A 17,923-nucleotide genomic window follows, 5' to 3' on the forward strand; every position below is an offset into this window, starting at 1 on the left:
CAGAGCAGTAACACAGACTTGCTGGGCTCTTCCTGGCAGCAGCTATTTGTGCAGTCACTGCACAGCACATGACACACTGGGAAACTCCTCTGAGACTGCTGACTCTTGAGACATCTTGGGTTTGCTGTCACCACTCATGGCAGTTACAGTATTTTCCACTTTCTGTATAGCTGTCAAATTCTAAAAATGTGCTATAAATAGGCATTCATTCTAAAGAAGCCCACTTCTTCGGGTGTGTAATCTATGAAAGGTGTATAGCTCTCTTTAAACATCAGATGCCTGAAAACACAAGCAATTTAGCACATGGCCACTGCTCCAGAGGAACCAATTCCAGGTGCTGCATCTTCCACTGTGCTGCCTGGGAACCACAGAGACTCCGACCCCCACCCCCCGAGAAAAGAAAGAGAGGACTCAAAGTTAGGCTTGGCTCTGAGACAGCCCTGTGCAAAGCTTCTTGCACTCTGTGTGGAGATGCCCCTGCCAGGGACACGGATGTGCCCAACATTTGATGCTGCAAGGGACAAGAGCTGGCTTGGGAAGCTGCTGGTGACCACTGGCAGTGCCAGGCAGAGCTGGCCAGAGACTCAGTGGGGGAATGGCCAATATGACAGCCTGATGCACTCCAGAGAGGGATTTGGCTTAAAAAATGGTTTTTACTCCCTTTTACTGGTGTGGATGTGGAGCCTAGGACCTGACAAAGTCCTCCACATGGGACATGTGGGTTACAGAAAAAAAGATCAATTATGTTCAAGAAAAAAATGTGCCTCCAGCTTACAGAAATGCAGGCACTGGTCTGCTACCTGAGGCATTTATGGGTAAGCTTAGACCATGAAACTTAGCTTTATGCCACCACACTTTTTTCAACAGCCATGCTTCTTACCTGGTCAGTATTCCAGACTGAAGCTTCTATAACCAACCACAGAGAATCTAATTCAGCTGTACAGATTTTTACCAGCTCAGCAAGGATTTCAGAGGTTTCTTAGGCATTATCAAGCTGGGATGCTATTTTTTTAAGGAAAAAAGAAAAAAAGTCTGTTTTTAAGGCCATTACATTTCAATCTCTACACATGTTTCAAATTAATTTCCTTCTCTTGCAGAAGTAGGTGATGTCCTAATAATACCTCCAATGCTCAGAGAAACCAGCAAACCCACTGCTGCCAGCAGTGACTGGGGATATAAGGAGTCTGAATATGTGCAAGAAGCCTGAATCAAACGAAGTGAGAGGCCAGAACTCTGGATGCTAGTGCTAAAAATGCTTTTTTTTTTTTTTGCTGGAGCTCCCATGGCTCTACTTCCTCGTGAAGCAAGAATGCAATGTTCAGAGGAAGAAAAATCTTCAAAAGAGGCAGAGGTAGACAGTAGATCCAAAACTGAAAAGAAAACAGCACAGAAAAGGAAAAGCTGGCGTAAAATCTATTTCCAACAGAAGGGTTTCACAAGCAGTCATCCAGGCTGCCCCTTCCTCTCTTGTTTTCCTGACTTGCTTTTAGCCTCCGAGAGCCTGATTTGCAAGCCAGCAGTCTGCAAAAGGCTGTGTGGAGCACCTAACTTGCATGTCTGATTGCTGGAAATGCCAAATTTCCAGGGTAGTGACAGTAATTGAGCATTTAACTGAGCCCTGCTGTTGCACATGAATGTCTGAGTGCCATCCTGGGCAGATGTCAGGGTTTTTCCTCATGTGTGTGTGTATCATCTCACATCTCCAACCATATCAGGCTGCACAATAGGATTACTATATGACTGGCTCTTTAAAAGGGCTTGACCAGCTAAAGTCTAACCTCTGCCTCCCTGCCTGTAGGCATTGAGAGCAGAAGGGTTATTTTTGGAATGGCCTTAGCACACTCTTTTATTGTAAATGAAGATTTAAAGCAAGGATGTTTAGTTGGCACAAACTTCTAGCAGACCTTACTTTGTTCTCTTGCTAACACAGAAATCTTTTGAGTGGCCAGCCCAGTTATAATATGCAGTCTTTATAATATGCAGGCACCATGCAAAAATTGGAACAGCTGGAGGAATGTCTACAAGGTTTAATACCATACCATGTCTCTTTTATTTGGAGGTAGCTTGGTGTTTCTTTACAGAATTGCCTCATGCCAGAGATCTGTAACCTCATGAGTTTTGTGTAGGAAAGATTTCCAACTTAAATGCAAAGTAGATCTGAGTCAAGTCAGAAAAAATGTTTGTCTAAAAAGCCTAGAAATGCAACCATGCTTTCATAGAATAGAGCAGAATGGCACAATGACTGGAAAGTAGCAAAGAACTTCCTTGCAGAGATAAGTTAGGTATAAGTTACATGCAAGTTACATGTAAGACTTTCTGTATTTCAATGAAGTAAAAAATGGGGAGAGACAATAAGAAAGAATTCCTTATTCCCACTGGGTAATTATGAGTTTGCATTCAAATTCCTTTGCTCCTGTTGAGCAATACCTCTGTTTGGAAAAGGAAGATACTATTCAACATCCAGTTAGTAACAAGGGCAAAGAGTGGTCTCATGTGAACACAAATGGATGGGTATTGGAAATAGGGTATTGGAAATAGGAAAACGTTTTCAGTATAATATCCTAAAAACAGCTGCTGCAAACAGATCCATAGTGAGCAAAAATGGCATGCAGGTGCAGCATGTACTTGTAAGGTACACTTGGGATTCCTGTGTGATAGTGCCAGGATCTTTCCCCCTTGCCAGGTACCTACGGTGTATGTTGATTTACTGCCACTATATTTGAGTAGTTTAGCACATTTAATTCAAAGATCTCAAAAAAAACCCAAAAAAACAAACAAAAAAAGCAACTTAGTGCTTCAGAATGCCTTTCATCAGCTCAATGAGTAGAGCTGGCTCATGGCTCAGTGTGGATGCTGGAACTTGTGAGGAGAATGTTGTCAGCCTCCCTTCACAGGCTTAGCAACAGTTAAGTGCCTTAATGACTTTCAAGTAATTCTGGAGAACTACTTTTCTTAAAAGGGCGTAGGTTTGCACTAGATTTTTTTACGGATTTTAAGACTTCAGCATGTAACAGTTAGACCTTCACACTGCAGCTACACTGACCTTCCAGTCTGTCACCACCCACAGGTGGGTCAGGCAAAACAACAGATTACAGGTTACAACCAGCAAAACTTAACAAAGCAATGGGTAGTGAAAGTATCAATTTAGGAAGAGAGAGAGAGAGAGAGAGAAGGCTGAAGAAGAGGTAGGAAAGCTTTCAGTGATGGATCCAGTGATGATCTTGGTAGAAAGTTCAGGTCCTTGGATGGGCAGATGATGTGCATCCAGCATTTTGACTGTGCCTCTTTTATACCGCCTGACCTCACCTTTTTTGGGGGGGCTTTGGCATATCTTGCAAAGCCAGGTGTTCACTTGGGCCCCTCCAGATGGAATGACACAGCAATAGCCTCATTTCTGAGCATACTCCCTCTCCAGTGTCTTCACCCGGCGCACACAGAAGATGTCACTCTGCCTCTGCAGGGTGCAGCTTTCCTGCCCCTGTCCCTTTTGGAATAAGGACAGTGTCCTCCTGTCAGGGTTTCCATCAGACAGAGCTCCCCTTGCAAGGACAGTGTTCAGCTGATGGGGATGGCCACTACAGGGGGTCTGCTCTTGTGAGAATAGGGCCCTGGGTGGTTCCCCGAATCAGGGTCTGTGCCTGAGAGAAGAGAGTCCAGATGGCTACTGAGTGAGGCCTCCACCTGAGCACCATGTCCATTTTGTCAGGGTGGCTGTTTTGAGACAATTATTCTTTTTTGGAATTCTACAAAGTCCCTGCTCTACGTAAATTCAATGACTTCCATAAACACAGAAGTGTAGAATTGGGCTCTCCTCGAAAACATGAGGGCAATGCATTAATGAAATACTTCAGGGAGGGAAAGATGTGGTTTCTGAGAATATTAAGAAAGTATTGGCTATATGCCAGCTGGAAAACTGTACAGATCCTATAAATGAATAAGCCAAACCTAGTTATAAATGGATGCTAAGTGCCCATGGAGGATGAGAGAATGCACCTACCTGATGCTCAAAGGAAAGAACTGGGACCTTGTACCTAGTACTGTCATTCATTTTTTATATTATGCCAGAACCTAACTTGAAGCAGAAAAGGTACTTGTGTATTTTGGCACTCCACAAATACATATGGAAGTATTCCTGATGCTTAGAGCCCAGGATCTAAATAGGATTAAAATGCAACAGAGGACAAGGAGTAGCAAGAATGTAATGATGCTGTTTGTGTTTGCTAATGTAATATCAAGACTTCCAAATATTTTTGATGAGAGCCTACTGAATCATTCAATAGTCATCCTACCTAGTCCAAGAAAATAGCCTATAAAGCAAGGATTTAGGAAACAAGCACAAACAGAATTTCTATCTAATTTTTAATGCTTCCATCTGACTTACATTTTCCTGTAATCTGAAAAGGGGAATCCAGGCAATTACATACAGGACAGTTTCTGGTCTGCACAGGGGTTTGTTCATCAGTGTGGGATGAAGAGCATTGCCAAGGAGTCACAAGATAATGCAAAAGAAAAAAAAATATTGGGAAGTTAGTATGCAGAAACAAATAGAAAAAATAATTTCCTTTTTGAAATGGGGTCTTTCCCCCAATAGTTCTTTTTTCATAAACAAATCATTCTATAAATAAATTCAGCTTCTTCACCTTCAAGTGTAGAAAAAAAGGCTATCATTAATCTTCTGACATTTGAGACACATTCAGAGAGCTTTCTAGAGAAGAGGACTTACTACTTTCTCTTTATGTTTGCTGGTTAATTTATTCCTTATTAGAAAATACTTGCCAAGTTGTACATATGGAAAACCTGATTAGGAGAGGATAAGCCTCTTTGAATTAAAATAGATGGCTGACCACTGTTTATACAAAAAGGCTCTTTAGAAAGATATAAATAGATTAAACTGATAAATAGATATAGTATTTTTGAAACTCAAAATTTGCTCTGCAAGAAAACATATTTGTCAAATTGTCTTAAAGCAAGAAGGAAAGCTGCATTGATAAATGAAGGCACTGTGCTGGACCAGGAACTTCACTTCATCATTTTTCTGGGAATTGGCCAGCAAAGACAAGAGTGTTACTCTGTAACAGCATGTCAGACTGCTTCTGCCCTTCTACTGTCAGTTTTGTCTAATGCAATTGCATTTATGCCTTTTTTTTCCCCTCCTCACTTATTTCTCTACAAAACCCTAAGTGCTAAGACAGAAGTTGCGGCTGGTAAGCTTCTGAGGCTGGAATAAACTGCTTGCTAATAAACAGGGACAAATATAATCAGAAATTTTCAGTTCCCTTATCTTACGAGGCCTTGTCAGATTTAGGCACAACAGCAAATGCAGCTGCCTGGCCTTCTATGCTCTTCTTAGATTGCATGACCTGCATTAAATTGCATTATGCTCAGTCTGAAGTGTCCTCACAAAAATTAGATGTGTGGTCCATGAGGCTGTTGAAGGAAAAAGAACAACCAGAAGATAACAACACATGTGCTTGATTTACAAATCTTGAGTAAAACCACAAATATTTGTCAATGGCACTCTCAAATCCCCAGGTCAACAGATTTCTTTCAAGTAAACATTTTGGATAGAGTGGGAAAGAGAAAAAATTATGCACTGGAAATTGATTGCAAAACATAAAAAGACTTGAAACTAGAAGCAGGGTGGCTGATGGTACAAACTCCAGGTGCCTCCCCTCAGAAAGCCTGCACCTGTAATGAACACCCACATTCTGCCTCCTCTCTTGTTGCCTGAAGAGACCTCTGGGGAGGGGGTAGTTCAAATTCGATGTCTGACCTTTCAGATGCTGGCTGATGACTGAAAACCAGTGAATATGCCCTGATTAAAGTTCTCAAATTAACCTCCTGGAGGTCAGGAGATGCCTCCAGATGTCAGATGGTACAACTTCCAGCTCCTTAATGCACCTGAATTCCCTTCATGCGAACAAGCAAAGGTACAATTAATAATGCAGAAAATAATGACTAAAAGATTATCAGGTATACCAGTGGCTCAAAATCTCTTGAACTCTACTTTAATGTTGATGGACTGAAATGGAATGACTTGAGTTCAGTGACTCAGAGTGGTATCTCTGTGAGCATTTACTTCATTAAAAGAAAAAGGCCATGTAGCAGGAATGGTAAGATGAAGCACTACACAGTGGGGTGCAGCTGCTCTCAGCCCCACAGCCCTTTCTGTTCATTCAGGTCAGGCCACTCTACCTATTGTAGTCTACACATAACTTTTACACGAGAGAAAGTATCTTTTCATAAAGCCTGCTAACTCCCACTAACCAGAAAGTGAGGCACACTTGGTCCCTTCCTTCCTTTCTCGCTCAAAGTCTTGTGTCTGTGGTTTCCAGCTAAACGCTGCAGAGGCTGCTTCCAAAGTGATCAAGGAAAACAGAGTCCTGCCCTGAGTGTCTGTGACTGTCTGTGCCACAATCTTCTGAGGGGTCTGTGTACTGAAATGAGGCAACCAGGTGCTACTAATTCCCAGGGAGTGGCATGAGCTTGTGTCAAGCCCACCTGTGCCTAATTAGGGTGGGCCCCCATTGCGCATGAGCAGGACCGGGGGCCAATAAAAGGTGAGTCCTGAGTTGCAGGCTCAGCTCAGTCCTGAGCTAGCCTGCAGAGAGGTCAGTTGCTCTTGGAGCAACAGCACTGATCTAGGCTAGTCAGCCCTGAGGGATATAGGCTTAGGGCACTACTTGTGAGTCTCTGCTGGAACACCTGGTTGGACCTCGAAGCGCCGGGCCCTAAAAGAGGTTTGTCTTGCTACAGGTCTGTGCCTCCTGGAAACATGGAGTTGAATATTCCTGCACCATGTTATTCCTCTGTAATCCCAGGACGTTGCCACACTTCACTCTTTCTTCTTCAGTGACGGTGTTTTTTCCTAAAGTGAACCTTTTATTTTTTGTCCTAAAGGACACAAAGTAGTTTTCATTCTCTCTAAAGATCAGTGAAACTGAATTTATGAACTGAAATTATTCAACATTTTGAGAAAATGAGCTCTTTGTAGTCTGTCCACTGACTCCAGCATATTAAGGGGCTAATTTCAGAAGCCTTGCACACTAAGCAATGTTTGCTGTCAAAACATCACATCTCTTTTCTTAAGAAGTTTGTAGCACACTGTGTGGAAGCAGCAGTTGTTTCTACGTGTCTTCCAATATGTTAAGTGACAGTAATGGATGCAGAACTTAAAGCAGTCAACTTTCTAAAGGTAAGGGAGTTTGCAAACTGTCACTGGTGACAAAACCAATTTCAAATAGTAACAGAAACACTGTGTAGAAAAGGACAGGAGAGACCTCTGCAGTTTGTTAATTGAATAATGGCAAACTTGTGGCAGTTTTTATGGCACCTGTGCTTTTCACTTTTGTAGCAATTACCTGCAAGACTTGAGAAAATGAAAGAATACTGACAGGAGAGAGTTGCCTTGAGCCCCAGACTGTGTTTTATCATCCCACTGTAGTCGTGTAATGCCATAACCAAGGCAGTGCTAAAGCAAATCAACTCTGGGCATTGCTTGGGGCTGCAGCTTCTCCCCACTGACGTTCCCCTCCTCTAACCAGGACCTGGCTCTGTGCACTTTTAGGGAATGCTGGTGCCTTTATGACCAGTTCACACCCCTTGCATAGCTGCCCTTGCCATACCCAAGTTTGTACTTGTTCTCTCTCTGGTCTCTGGGCACAAGCATCTTAATACCAAGCCCAGATCAGTCACCACCTCCTTGCCAGGAGCCAGCAGGAATTGATGAGGAAGTTTGAATCCAAAAGCCCTTTGCTCACTAGCATGTAATTGCCTGAATGAAGGATGCAGAAATTTCTTCTATGTCAGACACAGAGCCCACAGTCTTCCCTGGAGGTTGTTTTCATCTAGTTTTAAATTATGAAAAGGTGGTCACTGTTTCCTTTCATGCTGGGGGAAGAATTGCCATATAAGAGCCCAGTTAGTACAGCTGGACAGGAGTGGGGATCTGGACCTGTCTTTTCCTCTGCCTAAAATGGTTCCAGGTATCTCTTGCACAGGCAGGCTCATCTTTACCAGTTTCAGTCTCATGGATGTTGTGCCACAGGAAAGGTCAGTGCAAGAACACAGCTCCAAAACAAGCACAGGACTACAGCCCTGTGCTGAGGGCAGTCAACTGGAGGGGAGAACAGTGTAAAATCCACAGACTCATAGTCACTGGGGGGAAAAAACAGTGGGAAAAACTGGAACCTACTTAACTCTATTTTAAAGCACCTTAAAGTCCTTATTTAGATTTACCCAGGAAATTGAGAGATTTCACTGAAAATTAAACTGCACACATGTATGAACTTGCGTGTGAGCAGGCTGTGGGCAAAGGAAATTCAGTAACTGGTGCTCTAGTTGTGGTTTTAGCTGGCACATTACCTGCTGCCCTCAAAGCGAGGAGGAATTAAGGAAATCAGGGCCTGACAGTGAACAATCTGCCCGTAAGCCCCCAAGTGAACTTGCTGAGGCAGGGATTTTCTATGTAATGTGAGACAAAAATACTGTAATTTAAAAAAAATGAATAAAACAAATTAATAGAATCACAGAAGCAATAGCTAAAGGGTACTTTAAATCAGTGACTAAAAATGGGATTTATTGGGCCACTTTTTAAACGGATGGCTGCCTTGTCACCGTAAGCTAAGGAAGATAAGGCCATTTCAGTTGCTATCTAAATCTGGAGGGGAAAGGAGTTAACATGTTACAAATCGGAAGAGCAAGCAGTGACCACTCCAAACACCAGGAGGAACAGATCAGATCCTTTGGACAGATACAGCCCTTTCACAGGCAAACATTAAAAACTTTGTAACTAAGGGGACAAAATACTAATTGGTTCTTTGAAATCAGCCAAAAATCCAGGTTCCTTTTACTATTTTGTACCCACCAGAACATTAATTCACAGCCTGCAGAACAGATTACACCTGTCACTTGTTTATATTATGTTCAAATATTTTTATGTCCAGTGGATTAGCACATACTTTATCATTACTGCTTTTTAAAAATCCCTTTTGCAAGACCACATAACTACTAATTTTTACATGGATCTTGCCATGTACCTGCAGAAAATGTGCTCTTGCCTTTTATTTCATGACCAGAGCACAGCAACAACATTTAATAGGACTTACTCATTTCCCGTTCCTGTGAAAAATCCCAAGTCTGCACAGGGACATCCTGCATGTGTATTGAACTCTATTACACCCTTAGCTTCTAGAAATAATATTTAGTCTATCTTATGGATGATATATTGATACCTTGCTTAGCCTTACCATGGCTTCATCTGCCACACTACCACTTCCACTTTGATAACAGTTGGTGCTTTGGTTTTCTCAGCTCTATTTTTGGCCAGTGTTGCCCTGATATTTCAAGCTTCATATTTTTTATTCTAATAGAAAATGTTCTGTAGTAGTCTTGTCATCTTTCTTAACTTTTTTCCTTCCAGCCATTGCTATTACTCTGGAAGTCAGTGTAAGTTCCAAGAGAGTCCCCTAACCCTCCTGTGATTTCTGCACAGCTTATTATCCAATTTTCTCTTTCATTTTAAGGTAGTACTTGGGGCATTTTTTTTTTCAGATTCCCTTCTCTCAGTCCCAGAGCCCTTTATTTCTTTTCAGGTCAGCTTTCAGCTACTGCTAGAGTCTTGTGGGACCTTGTCATCCCAGGGGAGGAGAATTAGAGTCTGACCTTATGCTGTGGATGCCTTCTGTGAGCCTGCAAGATAGAGGTGTGAGAGGTAGCTGGGTGTAATGAGAGGCATGGTGGCAGAGGCAGAGATGAGGAAGAAAAGAGTGGGAACAAGAGAGGCCAGTCTCTGACTGTACTACTTTAATTAAGAGAAATGTAGTAGATAAACACTGTCAGAGTCAAGTAATTCTTTTTTTTCAGATGGATACAAAACTAAATATCAGAAATCCTTGCTTGGCAGATGCTGATGATCTTTTAGATATTGACTGAAATCCTTACTGGTTTCAAACTAGTCATTAGGGGCAATTAGACAATTTTCCCAGTGGCACCAGAGTTCAGTAGGAAACAGCAGGAACTCCATCTCCTTGATCTTAAAAGGTGACTGGGGACAGTCCAGCATCAATGGGGAAATGATCCATGCTGTTCCACTGCAGTTGGGATCCCAGCATCCTGCTGAAAGGGATGCTTTTACCTGCCTCCCTGATACACTTAGAGGGTGAGGTGTCCATGGAGAGCACTCTGGGACTGCCACAGGTGTCAGCAGCCATCTGGTGAAAATCTCCAATAGATTTTTTCTGGCCCCAGTGCAAGAGTTCATAAAGAATAATCAGTTCTTTTATTAAAGATTCTTTTGTGGGTCTGATTGCTTCCTGTCCAGAAAAAGATGAAGTAATTAGGGACTGAGATTTTCTTGTTATACTTAATACCTACAGAAACAGTATTAGCATTACTGAATCCTCGGCTCTTTCACAGATTGCTTACCTGGAATGTAGCCTGTTTGGCTGCATGGCTCAGTGCAAGTTAGGAAAGTCAGGCCCCTGGTTAAGATGAGAACATGAGTAAAGGTATCATTGCAGTAATTTGGAGAAGAGAATCTCACCCAAGTCCTTGCTGTGATAGACAAAAAAAGTCCTGTCTTACTCAGAAACTTTCCTATGATGAGACAAATGCAAGGTACATACAATAAAACTTCAAGAGAATCCCAAGAAATCTCACTTACCTCATTTGTTTTTAGTTTATGAAGAAAACTTTAAACCTGTGCTTGAACAGTTCTTTAGAGAACTAGGATTTTAAATGCAAGCTGTTTACACAGCAAATGAAAAATTAACTAATTAAAGGATGCCCAATATATTGCATTGTTTAAATCTCAGCTAAGTTCATGGGTTTATAGCTTTTAAGGCTACAGGAGACTAATGGGAACATTTTCCCTAATCAGTGGAAGTCATGCGTACCCTATGATATGCAGCCATCTTTTTCTTATAGAAACTCATTCTTCCTTAGTATGAAATGGAACACTTGGAAGATCTGTTATGTGACTGAAAGCAGAGAATTTTTAACATAATGTGAATTCTCTACTTAAAAACATAAAGTGATAACAAATCAGATATATTCTAAAAATCAGATTCAGAAGCTTTTTATAAAAAGATGCAATTTTCTAAATGTTTAACATTTGCTTCCACATGGAAATGTACCCCCAAAAAATGTATCTTCTTGTTAAACAAGTAACTATTTTTGCAATGATCTAATCACCTCTTAAACTAGAATTTTAAATATGAAAACCTGACTAATGCAGGTCAGATGCATGCATACATTGGAAGCCTACCTTATATGTTTCCTTTTTTTTCCTGCTAGTTATTATGGTAAAATCACAATTATAACATTTAGGAAACTGAGGCACTGGGAAGTAATAATATTTGTTGAAGGAGGCATGGTAAGGCAGTGTCTGTAAATATACAGTAGGCAAGCACTGTCACACATTCGTGATCCTTCTTCACAAATGCTAAGTTCCATCCTTGCTTATTTGCTCTTTATTTCATCTAGATTCAAACAAAAACACCAGGCCATTTATTAAAATATCTCAAATATTTGTGAAGACTCACAGCAGTATTTCTGTAAATGGTGTTAAGTCAGATGTGCATCAGACAGTAACAAACCCACCACAATACAATTTGAAGTTTAAAGATAAAACTACCCAAAGGTTGAAGCAGTGCTGAGCTCTGCAAAGCTGTGGAAGGCAGTTTACAGTAAAGAAAGACTCTCTAATGAGCAACCAGCAATTCCTGCATTATTTATTTCTATGTTGTTCTGATATTTCCAGAGAGCTCAGAAATGAAAAAAAACCAAACCCCAACAATCTCTCCTAACACTCAAGGGAGCTGTGGCTTGAGGTGATGCCAAAAACCTGCCTGTAATTCTTCTGAGGGATTTCACTACATCCTCATGTGATGTGACACAAAAATACCTTGCACAACACTCTGTGAATTTAAGATTTTGAAGCATTAGTTTATAAAAAAAAAATAAAAATCGCATTTGGAGCTTACAAGTGTTCAGAAGTTTAATAGTAATACTAGAGAGATGCCTCTGGGCTAAAGGGACAGACAGGGGTATCTTGAATGCTTCTTATCCAAGTAATGAAACCAGTGGGGATACCCACGAAATAAACCCTGCAGGAGTGGCAAGAGTCTGACAATATGTGGGCACAATGAAGGAGCAAATGCAGATCAAGAACAATGTTTTTCCTTCTTGAGATGTGATAAGGCTCCTTGTACTCACTTTCTTTGCAATACAGTCAGATAAACAATATGTAAAAACAATCACCAGCCTGTAGATTTAAAATATGAAATCTGTAGATTTAAAGTATCTGTGACTAATACCTGTCTTAGGTTTCACACCTAGCAGCAACCCCTCTGGTTTGAATTCACACCTAAGTCCTTGTGGTGTTCTGGCTTCCTGGTTTATGTTGGAAGTGAAGGGTATGAGCTGCCAGAGGAATCATTTTGTTAGGGTCTCTTCAGTCCTAGTTGCATGCAAAGCCACAAACTCTTTCCTGTGCAAAGGCACCCTGAGGGGATATGTGCCATTCTAAGTGCTTTCTTCTGTGATGAATTGGTACAAAGACTGTTACAATTCATGTCAAGAGCCAGGTTAAATTAATCACTATAAACCACAGCTCTTTTTGGTTTTTTTTTTCAGATTACAACTGAGATTTCTTTAGGATTTCATTACTCAGTCATTACTTTGCATTGGAACAATGCCTGCTGGTCTCCACTTGGTCAAGCCATGTATGCTAAATGCTCAAAATAAACATTAAAAAAAAGAAAAAAAGATGGGTTTTGACCCAAAATGCTTATAAAAAAACAAACAAACAAATCTTAAAAAAATCAAAATATGAATGAAAAACCTAGGATGTGATTAGAAAGGTATAAATGGGATATTCAAGTTTTAGCCACATTCCTCAATGTGGTCTATGGACTTCTATTACCATGTTTTCACCCATATTCAGTCTGAAGAGGGTGTTTCCAGGCAAAAATTACAGACAATTATAATTCAGACAGGAATAATGAAGATACCACAACCTATCTGCAGGGCTTATCAGGCTTCATGACTTTTCCTATTAAACACAGCAGCAGGTTACAACTGAAATTCCTTGAGTCAGGGAAACACATACATAAGGTATATTTTATGGAGTAATTTTGCTGTTTTAATGTGTTCTATGCTCAGGTCCATGATTGTAATGTAACCCATGACCATATGTGCCTAAAGGTAACCAGTCCCTGTCCCCAAAGCTGTTATGAGAGCAGAGGCTAAATGACTGATTTTAGATGTTTCATATGTAGCTAAAAAAAGCTGTTCTCCATTCTAGAAGGCAAAAAATCTGATCCATGTAGATCTCTACCTTCAGATTAAGTACATTCTGTAATTTTTAGGGTAGAATTCAGCTCTAAATTATTATAATTAAATTTAGGAGTGCATAAGCAAACAGATGTGACCCAGGTGCCTGGTTCCATTATAGTTAATGCAGCCTGAAAAAGATATTTAGCTACCAGTCAAAGGTGCTGGATTTACCTGCTTAGGTATGGCCTCAGTGCCACTTGGGATGCTGCATCTTATCTGAAACCCTCATAAGCAGCTGGCAGAACAAGACACAAGAAGTCTGAGAGATCAGTGTCCTTCAAGAGCAGCTGGAGACCATGAATTTTCAAGCATTTCAGATGTCTGTGGGCAAAAAAGTGCATAAGGTTTTAGGTGTTTAAGATTAGCTGAATGACTTCAGGATCCATAGACTGCATCTATTGATTATAACAGAAGCTTAGACCTGAGGCTGACATGTAGTCCATGACCAGGCAGCTTCTCAGTCTCAGGATGGTAAACCAGAGGGAGAAAACTGTGTTCCAGGGAACATTTGTGGTAGGAAAATGCTTTTATTTCTATCTAAATTTATGAAAAGATGACTGATGCATTTTTAGTTGCAAATATCCTAAACTCCCCTGCTCCTCCTATACAGACAGAGGATTAATCAGGGATGTAAAATACCAAATGGGAGTTCAGTTAAGGGATTACATGGTAATTTATAAAATAGTTCCCTTACCTGTAACTTCATGAACAAGAGTCTGGGAAAAGCTGTAAAATCCAATGCAAGAAGCATTTAAAACTTTCACTGGTAGAAGAAGTCAAATCAATTGTGACTGAGTAGCAGAAAACTTCAAATAGGAAAAAAACCGTAAGTATTGGAGAGAACAGCACATTCAGAGCTCATGGACAAAAGGAATGAATTTTACATGAACTGTGTTCTCCATGCAACCACTGTTCCCTGTAGTATTTCCACAGCAGCTGATTCTAATAACTATTACATGGAATTCATTCCAGGATTACAAATACCTGTTCTGTGCATCAGTTGTTATCTACCAAGGTTAATGGAGCTGGCAGAGAAAGATGAGGGCGCAAGTTGACCAAAGACACTTCAGTTGTTCTATTGCAACTAAACCCCAGAAAGCATCATGACTTAACAAAAACTGGGGAACAGATTATCCATCTTGTCCTGTAAAAAAAAAAATCTTCTCTCAAGTGTCCTCTGATTTTCCTCTGTGAAAATGAAATGTAAGTGAAATGTAAATCATGCAAGATTATTTGATAGAACAACAAGTCACAAGCAGTGCTGTGCAATCTGCTGTTGCTCAATGGCAGTGGAAAGAAAAGATTGCCAAGAGCTATGTCCAGTGTGAACTCTACACTGGAACTGGAGCATGGAGATTGAAAGAAAGTGACTGTACTTCTGTTCACAGTTCTGATGTCAGATTTGGGTTGACCACCCTGTAAAATGGCAGAAACTGAGATACTGAGATACAAAGATCCCACTCACTAGTAGAGATCTAACCAGAACTCAGAGCAAGAGAAGGCACTGAGAGATGGCAATAGCAGAAAGGCTTTTCAGAGACTCACTTTGGTGTTTTGCACACCAGTTACCATTTAGCCAGCCAAGAGCAGCCACTGACAGCTCTCACAGCATCCAGACAAATGTAATACAGAACCTGAAAACAGTAAGCATCTTAAATGAAAGTCAAAGACCATTATCTTGTTAAGTCAGATTAAGTCTGCATGGAATTGTCAGAATAAATTGTGTGTTGAGGAGTATCAAAGACATAATCATGGTATTTGTGAAAAGGACAAGAGGAATTACTGGTCACCAGCTTTGGTTTAGATGGAGGACAAGAATGCCCAGGGAAAGTTATAAAACCAAATATGTTATGTTCCAGAAAAATGTCGCATAGAAGCACTGTGCTAAACAAAGATGCTCTATTTTTATTCTATAAATTGTATCCCAAACCTCTTTGTGAACCTATGAAGATTTTAAACATTTTTGCTTGCTGTTTGAAGGTCAACCCTAATCTGGCTCCTCATGTTCCTTGCATTTTCAGTTACACACTACCGATTAATTTTTTCTAAGTACCTTTCCCTGTTTGCACAATAAATCCATGTTATTTGTAATTTCTGTCTAAATATTCTCTTAATTCTACACTGATAAAATGCTATTTCAGATTTCTTTTAGAACCAGGAACAACTGTCATACTACTGCCATATTGCTGATATTAATTTTTTACTTCATTTTGTATTTATTTGAGTGACTCAGCATCACATCCCTCATGATTAGGAAATGTTTTGCAATTTCACTTTATGATATATCAATAAAATTTTACCTCTCCCTTATTGTGTCCTTCTGAGATACCATAAAACTCATTTGTGTGCTACAGATTTAGCCAGTTTTCTTGCTGATTTTTTCCATTACTCAAGACACTTGCTATTAATGTAAACCCCATTAACTCTTCCTCACACCACAGCTAAGAATCTGACTGAAAAGCAAAGACTGGAATCAATTTCTGATTTAGGAAGAAAATAACTGCTTGGGAAGAAAATTACAGTTAGGAAGGGAAAAAATAATCAGAAATGGTTGTAGCAATTACTGCATAAAAGTAAGAAATTTACATGTGCAAGAAGTACAAGTATTTAAGATGGTCAGATGTTCTAGTTCAAAGACATTTGGGTTTTCCTTCTAAATTTTTGTACCAGTTTAATCAGAGCCAATACAGCTTTCCTTTGTTTTGTCTGTATCCTCAGCACCTGATGAACCTCTTCTTCCCATTTCCTCTTGACAGAGTCAGATATTGCCTCTGGCTCTGGTTCATTCTGCAGGTCAGTGGCTGATCTCTCTTCCTCAGTACATTTTCAGCATCCTCTTGTTCTAACTTATCTCCAGAGCACCTGTGCCCAAGAGAAAATAGGAAGGGGAAGCAAAGAGGTGCTAGTGGGTGATGGGTAATGCCAGGACAAAACAAGTTCAGTGCAAATTAAAAGAAATTGATGAAAATATATTGCAAGGTGAATTAGACTGGCTATGGAAGCTTAGCAGAATATGGGTGAAGATTTGAACTTTAAGCTCTGCTCCCAGGGACTGCTTTATAATTCTCAGTCAGCATATAATGACAAGCAACATCTCTTACTGACAACAAGATATGTCAGGCAAAGAGGGCTGTGCAAAGGCAAAGCTATGGCTTTGAATCTTCCCAGGCAAGGAAGGGCACTGAGCCAAAACTCCCACACTTTGACCAACTGCTCTAATACCAACTCTAAGAATAAAAAAGAAGTGCTGTCAGTTCTGAAAGCGTATTATGGAAATTCATCCTATGGAAAGCCAAGCCTGAACTCTGTAACTGCTTCTTAAGGTTTCAAAGGAGAAAGAGAGGCAGAAGACCTGGTTTGGATCCTCCTCTCAGGGCTTGTGATCTGAGCTGCTTTGCCCTATCTTGACTGTGGTGTTTTCTGGATATGCTGAAGACCTCTCATTTTGGGAACTTTAAAGTAAAATATTAAAGCAAATATGGTTAACTTTAATGGACATGTGATTTGAGATTTTGAGGATTTAATTTGGATTTATGCATCTTCAATCCCCCAAAATTATTTCCTTTGCATCTCAGTTTCATGACCATACAAGAATTTTACTTAAATTCTTTGGATCCTTGATGCAGTCAAGACTGCAATTGTTCCTACACTTTTTTAGGCTCTGGACTGGCAGCTTTCTCTGCAGTCAGATACTCACAGGCCAGACAGAGCTTTACTGATGCCCCTGAGCCAGTTTTCAGAACAGGCACCATGTATCTTATAGATTGATGATGAATAATATATACAGACATGTTTACACTTTGAAGTAGGTTTAAACTTAAAAATAGCAAAATTTGCTTTACACAACAGACCAAAAATTAAATTAAAGCTTTCTTCTGTATCCTCTCCAACAGCAGTAACACATGGAAGATTCACTCATTGCTTCATATATCAAGGCACCTTGTCTCAATTGTTTATGCTCTTCACAAGATGGCCTTAAACCAGAACTTTAAACCTGATTTATTCAGAAAAAAATGGAGAAAAAAAAAAAAAGGAAAACCCCACTTGTAAATAATACTTGAAGTTATTGGAGGACCAAGCAGAAAAGCCAGCATTTCCTTTTAAAACAAAGCTAGAATTTAAAGGAAACCAGGAAAGTTTACACTTAAATTTTATTTAGCATTTACTTTCATACAATATTTGCTCAGTGACAATATCTCTGAGTTAAACTGCATTCCAATATTCGTGAAAGAATGTCTTTTTTTTTTTTTTTTTTTTTTTTTGTCTTGCAGAAGAAACACTTAAAGATCAGCAACTGTGAATCCTGGTCAAAATTCCTCCTGACTCTTGTTCTCTTCATACAGGAGCTGGTTTAAAACACTGCTTTTTTTGAGGGCTTTTAGACTGGATACATCTTCGCTTACAACAGGGACATCTTCACTTTGATCCTCAGTTATCAGATCTTCACTGTCTGACAGAGTACAAAGGAGTGAATCATTTTCATAGGTAGGGAAATAATACCTGAAAGCAAGAAGGCATAATTACTGCATAGTCACATACTCTGTTTGAAAGAGATGGAGCATATTTTGAGATTGGATTTTAAAAA

The 17,923-nt window shown here is 40.1% G+C and overlaps 1 protein-coding gene across 1 annotated transcript in view; it reads right to left on the reverse strand.

The window, feature by feature from the left end:
• Positions 1-17,478: 17,478 nt before the first annotated feature.
• The window catches only part of ZNF277 (zinc finger protein 277), a 54,132-nt gene continuing 53,687 nt past the window's right edge, over positions 17,479-17,923 (reverse strand). The window contains exon 12 of the mRNA XM_030456156.1: positions 17,479-17,838. Within this exon, the coding sequence (XP_030312016.1) occupies positions 17,646-17,838 (193 nt within the window). The 3' untranslated portion in view covers positions 17,479-17,645. The remainder of the gene's footprint in view (positions 17,839-17,923) is intronic.

The sequence above is a fragment of the Calypte anna genome, chromosome 1 (genome assembly GCF_003957555.1).
Source record: "Calypte anna isolate BGI_N300 chromosome 1, bCalAnn1_v1.p, whole genome shotgun sequence".
NCBI lineage: Eukaryota > Metazoa > Chordata > Aves > Apodiformes > Trochilidae > Calypte > Calypte anna.